Here is an 8,237-nt window from a genome sequence, read left to right as displayed (position 1 = left end):
AGCTTTGTCAGACCTGTACTTCACTAGGTACTACTGGTTCAAGTCCCCTTCCCTTGAAACCCGCCCCCGCCCCCAGGTGCTCCTTCTACCCCTGTCTCCCAGGAAGTCCCCTTTCCTTTGAGCTCCCTCTTGGCACATACGTGTGTCTGTGTCGGGGCTTGCCAGACTGACAGTGGCTTCTGGGCTTCCCAGCATCTTTGTCCTCTGCTTTCTTCAGTCTACTCTCCATGAGTAGGTCTTTATATGCTCCAGTTTACTCAAAGTAGTGGCACAGTCTTGACCCAAACCCATCGACTTTATGTATTTACTTTCAATCCCAAAGACATCCCAACTTGGGCATCACGGGTCTAAGCAACCACTTTTTCTTTTTCTTTGAAGAATGGTGTTAAGTACACTGATAGCTGTAACATTTTAAAAGGTTTCTCTGGTGCCACACGGTTATGGCTATAGTGCCATTCTTGTATGACTCTAGCGAAGGGACTTTTGGGGCATACAGTGTCACTATGAACTACAGCTTGCTCACCCACCTACTATATCAGCCTCCCTTCATCTGCTCCCGTGAGCCCCATAGCGATAGGGGGCCTTTTTGTCCCTAAGCCTCAGAACAGTACCTACCTGCAACTAGCAGCACCGGAGATGCTAAATGGATAGGCGGGTCCATTCCCACTTTCAGGGAAAACAAACTGCCATGAGTTTGCTGCTGGCTGGCAGGGCGAACAGCTGTAGTTTTTTTTTTTTTTTTTGTTCTTTTTTTCGGAGCTGGGGACCGAACCCAGGGCCTTGCGCTTCCTAGGCAAGCGCTCTACCACTGAGCTAAATCCCCAGCCCCACAGCTGTAGTTTTACATGTGCTGGTCCCCACATGACTCCACACAAGCTTCAGATGCTGTGAGCACGCTATGGATTGTTTGAGGGCTCTGGGTCTGCAGCAGGAAGAATCGCTTCCTTTGCATACGGACAAGGGCACTCTGGCTTTCCCACCTGAGCCAGGACCCCAGCTCACCCTGAAGGTCTCCAGGGGTCAAGCTTGCTGAGATGGACATCTACCAAGGTGAGAGCCATGATGTGGAGAGAAATCACAGGCCTGGGGCCAGGAGAGCTACTTTCTATTCCTGGGCCTGCCATTAATAAGCTGGGTGACCTTGGGTAAGTCACTTTGTCTCTTTTCTCATCTTATAAAATGAGTCTGGACAGTGATAGCTAATGCTTGAACTTGAGAACTCATCAGAACCACAGAGGAAACATGTTAAAAGTAGACTCCCAGGCCCCAACTCCACACAGCTTGGGGCAGCGGTCCAAAGTGAAATGGATCAGTACAATATTTATATGATAATGAATCTTAAAAAAAAAAAAAAAACCGGAGCATCGGAAATGCTTGCCTGTGGTTAAAAACTCAACAGTGCTGCCCACCCCCTGCAGGGCTATCCACAGGTGACCACTTTTAATCATCTGTTTTTGATCTTCTGGGGGCTAGCGTCTTATTGCTAAATAATACGCCAGCTCTTGTTTCATTGACTTCAAACACTGCCCATTGTCGTCCTGTTCTGATAGACTTAGCTCCCTTGTGCCACCCCATTCCCAGTATAGTTCTGACACTATTTTGGGCAGCTGTATTTTAATGAGCACCCCAAGTGATTCTGATAGGGTGGGTCTGCCAGCCATGCTTTGAGAGGAAACTGCCCCGGGAGATTTTTCAGTAGATACTCATGTTCTCTCATGCATCTTAACTGCAGGCTTCTTCCAATCCCCCCCGCCCCTCCCTCTGGCAGTGCTGGGGTGTGAATCAGGCCTCTTCATGCTAGCTGAGCAGTGTACACCTGAGCTCTGATGGATCCTTTGCCCACCCCTGCATGTTCTACAAGGCTGGTTGTAGGCATCAGGCTGGTAAGCACATTGCTCTGGGGTTGGATGGGCTGTCCAAACTGTTCTGCTCCCCGTTTTTATGAGGCGTCACCAGTCCTTCAGGTGCTAATGGTACAATTTCTCCTTTAGGGACCGGTGTGGCTATGGTTCCAGCAGACTGCTGAGCTGTCTTCTTTTTAACAACCATTCATGGTGGTGTATTCAGAGAACTCAACGTAAATAGTGACGCTTACATCACCTTCGTGGGTCTAAGACATAAGCAGTGAGCACCCAGGAATCTGTACAGTGGGAACCCTAAATCAGACACCATAGCCAGGTGAAGCTGAAAGGTGAAGAGAACACAAAACAAAGCCATCCATGGGGGCAGAGGTCAGAGAGGGGTCACCTGGGGCTGACTGGGAAGGAGCTCTTGATGGTCTCTATCGGGTCGAGTGTGGTGCAGTTTGTGTAGTTTTGTTTGTGTGTTGAGCTATGCCCTGGTGAACTTTTCTGAATGTGTTCCTTCTGTACCTGCAAACCAGAGAGGAAGCAATACCAAGGAGCTCTCCGTCCATCCTCTCAACTCATGCATTTACACCAGCCTCTTCCTGGGACTGCTCAGGCAGGCAGGGAAGGCACCCTTGCTGGTGTGGTTTGGGGAGGAGGGGGAGGCTGAGGCTGAGGCTGACGGGAGCTGAAGCATGATGGATTTCAGAAGTCCGGCGTGGCATCCTGCATAGCAAAGCAGCCTGCTGGGTCAGGAAGGGGCTGGAAAAGAGACCCTAACATATTCCCTGTGAAGGATGACAGGACACCAGGGGACCAAGTCTACCAATGCTGTCTTCCCCCCCACCAGCAGCCAAGCTGCCGGGTAGAGGGTGGTGTATGGGCCCCCAGCCCGCCTCCCCAGGCTGCTGGCCAACCTAGTGTAAATATTATTATACTCCCACGCATCTGAAGGACGTTAATTATTAAAACACATGCCACCCAGGGTAGTGCACTGTAATTAGGTTCAAATTAAATTAGCATCCTCTTGTAATTAGGACATCAATAACCACTCTTGAGGCTCCAGCCCTCTAGCCCCTCCCTAATGCTTCCCAACATGGACTAATGCAAGAAAAGGGGTCCATTTGACTAACTCTCCCCAGGATGTAGAAATAATCAAGCCAATAAATAAAGGGAGGCAGCTGGTGAGGCCTTCCCTCCACTGCCTGCCTTCTCTGCTGGCCCTGCATGTAGTAGAGAGGAAGATGATGTCACCGAGAAGGGGCTTCAGGTACCAGGATCTCCCTGTCAGTCATTAACAGAAGCAGAGATGAGCAAACCCTTCTTCATCTGTCAGACCGACTTTCTCTTCTCCCCATGGGGAGTTTGTCTAGCCACCTGAGCCGGGCGCTTAGACCCTTGAAATCTTATTCGGTTTTCTTCTTGTATAGTACTGGCTGCCTCCTTGCCTAGCCTGCAGGCCCTGGAGGACCCCAAAATAGCCCTGACACTTTGCTGGACCCAATGCTGTGCTAAGTGTTTTCTAGGTATTAATCTATCTAGCAGGGGCAAGAAAGGAATGAACAATTGGGGGCGAAACTGGAAAAGCATGGGGAAAGGACATAATCCAAGGTTCCAAACCCAAGGAACAAGTCTAAAAGTCTGGGCACTGTGGGGCTCGCCTGCAAGTGGACCAGCACAGACCGAGACAGAGCAGGCCAGAGCACTTGCACACGAGTGTCTCCTTCAATTCTGTACCCAATCCTAGGGCTCCTTGGCAGCTCAACACATGTGGGGGAGAGAGACTCAGCAGGCTGGAGCCTACAGCAGAGGCTGCCTACCTGGTGACTGCCCTGACCTTTGTCTAAACTAGCCTTGGAAGAGAAAGGAAATAAGAAGTGGAAAGGCTCAGGCATGATTTCATCTGGAAAACCATGGAAGGCTTATCCTTGGGTACAGACGTAACCAAGGCAACTGTTCCAACAGGGAGATGATTTCAGACCCTTTGCAGAGTGGGTTGGCATCTTGCCCCTCTGCCGATTGCGCTCATTGTGAGTGCACAGCGCCCTGCCTTGAAGCCTTCCTCGGAGCACCGTGGAGGGTAAAGAAATGAGCTGGACATTCTCTTCTCTATGGACCAAAGCAACATGAAGCCATAGTAAAAGCACAACTGCCTACTGGGGGTGACAGGGTCGCCTAAGTCGCCATCACTCTGAGGATTTGGTGAAGACCCTAAGGGCAGCGCAGAGTCCTGCAGTTCTCGTCTGTAGAGTGTCTGTGACGAGCACAGGCACGAGTTCTGAGCAGCCCTGAGGGCAGGGCCACATGCATGAGAGGGGTGGCCTGAGTCCAGGCTCTTCGTCCACCCTCAGAATTACCTGCAAGTGATGGGCTTTTCACTGCCACTGCATGGCTGCTCCAGGCCTTCCCTGCCCAGTTATGGACCACAAATGGTTCTACATGGCTCAGCCTTAAAGAGCCTGAGAAGACTTATGAGAATAAGAGCTAGCTCACTGCAACAGTCTTCCAGAGCAAGAGCTAGCTCACTGCAACAGTCTTCCAGAGCAAGAGCTAGCTCACTGCAAAAGGCCTTCTTCACCAGACCTGGGATCCCTCAGAGATGCCTGCTATTTCAGCCCGCCCATCCACCCACCCACTCACCCACCCATCATGGTGCTGGGGATTGAACGTAGGGCCCCATGCATGGTAGTCAAGCAACAGTATCATTAAGGTATAGGCCTGGCTATCTTTAAACTTTTTTTTTTTTGAGACAGGACAGGTCTAAATTGCTCAGATTGATCTTGAACATGATGTAGTCCAGGCTGGCTTTAAATTAATGACTTTCCTGCCTCAGCCTCCTGAAGTCAGGGTATATCCTAAAGGGAGCAGCTTACTGGTAATCCAATGTGAGCCGACAGTAGGAACTGGGAGAGTCCTCACTGGAATCCCTTTGGAGCCCTTGCTGGGTCATGCTGTGGATGAGCCTGAGGAACACTGAGCACTGCAGGGCATGTACCTCTGAAGCAGAGGTCTTGGAGGGCAGTCACATGCAGCGAGTTGAAGGACATGTCTACTCTACTGCAGGATGGCTGTGGTGGTACTTACCAGGCCTCGGTGCTGACTAGAACTCTATGGTAGCCTGCTTTCAGGGACTGTCTTCAGCTTCCCTCTGGCTGGGGCCAAGAACCCAGCGTTCTAGCTTTACCATGACAGTAAGGGCTGCAGACAGCAGGTACTATTTTATTGGGTCTCAAAAGCTTTAAATACAGAACAGGCTGGTGTGGGGGCAGATATGGGCACACTGGAATTTGAGAACGGATGTATCAGAAGTCACATAATCAACACTTGGATAGAGCTTGGGAAGAAGGGTGGTCTGGGGGAGAGGTGGGTGCCAGCTGACAGCTGCCTCTGTGTCACGATTATACCCTTCACTAACACACAGTCTTTCATGGTTCTTTCCTGATTTGAAGACAATTAAAAAAAAGCACCCCCCCCCCAAATAAAAATACAAAATCATCTGGGAGAGACTGGACGGCAGTACCACTGAGGGGGTCTGCCCCAGCAAGCCTTGGGCTCTCCACCCCAGCTCCAATGCTACCCGCGACAGAGGAGGTTTCTGTCTGAAGCAAGCTGGACCCAATCTATACTCCCCCGACCAGGTCTGGAGTTGAAAACGGCTTCCTGGCAGAGGGAGAAGGTCTGGCATCAGCGGTGCTGGGAGCCAGGCAAGTTCTCCTTAGCGACTGTAGCCAAACTCATCAGCATCGTCAGCTCGGAAGTCGCCATAGCGCCACAGGTTCAGCTGTGAGAGAGACACAACATGGCTCTTCAGGGATGTGTGACCCAATGGAAGCCACAAGGCCACACCTCTCAAACTCAGTACCTCCAAGACCCCCAGGCAAGAACTCACCCTGGCACTCTTGGCTGATTCCTGGGCATTCAGGTACTCTGTGATCTGAGGGACATAAGAAAATGGGGAGTGGTCAAGATGGAGGAGCTCTGGAATGAGCAACCAAAAAGGGCTGCTGCAGGCCAGTGGCCCCAGGAGTCTAGTACTTAAAGCAAACTGCAGGGTGTATAGGCACATGCTCTCTGGGACTGCTCAACTGTGAATGGGCTAGTCCATGTGCTCGAAGGCTCTTTTCATGTTCCCCACCCCCCACCCCCCTGCTTATTCCACCCCTCAACTCTCTGAGAAAACAGTACCACCTTCGTGCCAAGCACAATGGCGTCCATTTAAAAGCAAGCATTCTGTTCCTGATCCTCTGGACTAGACTTCCATTTCCTCCTTTCTACCACAGTTAACATCTTGTGACATTTTATTTAACTTATGTTCACTGTCTCATGCTGGAATCTAAGTTCTACAAGGTAGGGATAGGGTTTGTCTATTTTCATTATAGATAGTAGGCAAAGGAATTCTGGGTGTCAGAGACATTATAAACAGCTACATGTGAGGGCATTACAGTAGCCAAAACCTCTGACCCACACACCAACAAAACACCACGTGGACCTATGGGGTGGGGAATAGAGGCCAGGCAAAAGACGGGCCTGGGAAGGGGAGCAATGAGCGGAGTCAGAGATGAAAAATGGAAAAGCTGGTACTGACACACCGTGTTTCTCAGTGGGGAAGAAGTGGGAGCTCCCTGCTTGTTGTCTGTCAGCTCCAGCCTGAGAGCTATGGAGCTGAGCATCCTCAGGCTGTCTCTAGAGTGTTCATAGATTTGCCTCAGTTGGGAGGTCGGCTGGCCTACAACGGGGCCATGGCTAATGCTTATAGGAGGCTAGTAGACACTCGTGGTGCCAAATGGAGGCACTGCAGACGAGTCAGAATCCACACAGAGGAGGCACCGGAGGGAAAGAGCAAGAGGAACTGACTATGGTCAACTCCAGAGGGTAGCTAATAGTCTCAGGACCTAAGGCCCAGTTCTCAGGATGAACCCCATCTCATCAACGGGGGGTTCCCAGTAACCTGGGTCCTGGGGCTTTCCAAGTAGGCTGGAGGAGCCTTGTGGTACAGTCTTTTGGACCATTTATAGCTACCACATGGCATGGGTGGTCCCGGGTAATAGGACTTAGAGAATGTATGTTACCAAAAAGGACTGGGAAGGAGACAGCTTTTGACCCTCTGCATCACCCCTGGCAGAGCTCTCTAGCCTGTCGACTGGGGCACAAACAGAGGGAAACTTTCTGCTCTAGTTTGCAGCTGCATTCTCAGCCAAACCCGCAGCCAATTAATTTGTGCTTTAATTAGATTTTTTTTAAAAAACCCAACAAACCCAAATCCATTATCTTTCCCCAGCAGGACCAGGAGGCTGGTGGATTCTCCGCTTCCTCACTGGCTCTTGGTGTAGTCCCCAGTCCCTCATCTCTGATACTGTTGATGGCGCAGGTATGTGCTAAGGGCCTGCTTCCAGGATGGAGCCCCCTCCAAATCACATACCACTTTCTGGAACTGCTTCTCCTTCCGAACTTCTACCATGACGAGTCCTTCCTTCACCAGGCCCAGCCCCACATCACCTTTGGAATCCGCAAACTGCAGAGTGACATGGGGGCAGCTGGCACTCAGGTGCTCCACGTTGAGCAGGCACTGAGTGTTTTGGATGTCCCGCACCACACTGTCCACAGCATCTGTGCGAGCGTCCTCCTGGACAGGGATGCAGCCATGTTACTGAGGGGGACAGGTGAAGGTCAAACAGCTACCTGGGTCTCAAGGCCTATCCTTTGATCTCCAGTAGGCCCAAGACTCTCCCCTGTGGTCTATGAGTGACAAACAGGTCCTGGACATGAAGAAACCCTTCCTCTACCCAAACCAATTGCACAGAAACCATTCTTCTATCCAGCTTTTGGGTATTCACTCATCTGGCTTGTTTCTGAGGAAAAGTGGCTTTTCTCTGCCCCAAACTGAGCTGTTGCCCTGGCCAACTCTAAACAAACCTCTACCGTCTGGTTCCCGCACGCTGACCCTATCAGATCTGTGTCTTTACTGTGGCATCCTGGACTGTCATCACATGCTCCCCCAGCTCCCCGTGCCTTTTGTGGTCTGTTTTCTCCTTGGCACGGCTTTGTGAGGAGGTAGGAAGTCAGGTGATAACTCCTACCTTTTCACTGGCATCTAGCATCCTGCTGCTTGGGCAGCTTTACACATGCTGCTCCTACACCTTTGCTCTGAGCACCAGGTGCCTCCTTGAAGCTAAAGCCTCAGCCTCCTTGCCAGAGCTCTAGGTTTTCTTTCTCTTCTATGCTGGACCCTGTGTAGCCCTGTGGAGATCCTCCAAGCCCAAAGTGTTCCTCCTTTCCCTTGGCCAAGAACAATACATGGATGTGTGTCAGGGATTCAGTGGCATCATAGCTTCCTCTGCTTTGTCCTACCTCTCTGATATTATCATGTGTCTGAGACTGGTCCTCTCCTGT

The 8,237-nt window shown here is 51.0% G+C and overlaps 1 protein-coding gene across 3 annotated transcripts in view; it reads right to left on the bottom strand.

The window, feature by feature from the left end:
* Positions 1-5,046: 5,046 nt before the first annotated feature.
* Positions 5,047-8,237, bottom strand: part of Snd1 (staphylococcal nuclease and tudor domain containing 1) — a 399,105-nt gene continuing 395,914 nt past the window's right edge. For all 3 annotated transcript variants that reach the window (NM_022694.2, XM_087659177.1, XM_087659178.1), the window contains 3 exon segments: positions 5,047-5,628; positions 5,737-5,781; positions 7,267-7,470. In NM_022694.2, coding sequence (NP_073185.2) covers positions 5,563-5,628; positions 5,737-5,781; positions 7,267-7,470 — 315 coding nt within the window. In that variant the 3' untranslated portion in view covers positions 5,047-5,562.

The sequence above is a fragment of the Rattus norvegicus genome, chromosome 4 (genome assembly GCF_021556685.1).
Source record: "Rattus norvegicus strain SHRSP/BbbUtx chromosome 4, alternate assembly SHRSP_T2T, whole genome shotgun sequence".
Classification (NCBI taxonomy): Eukaryota; Metazoa; Chordata; class Mammalia; order Rodentia; family Muridae; genus Rattus; species Rattus norvegicus.
Note: the sequence above shows the minus strand (reverse complement) of the source record. Positions and strands in the feature narration are given on the sequence as shown.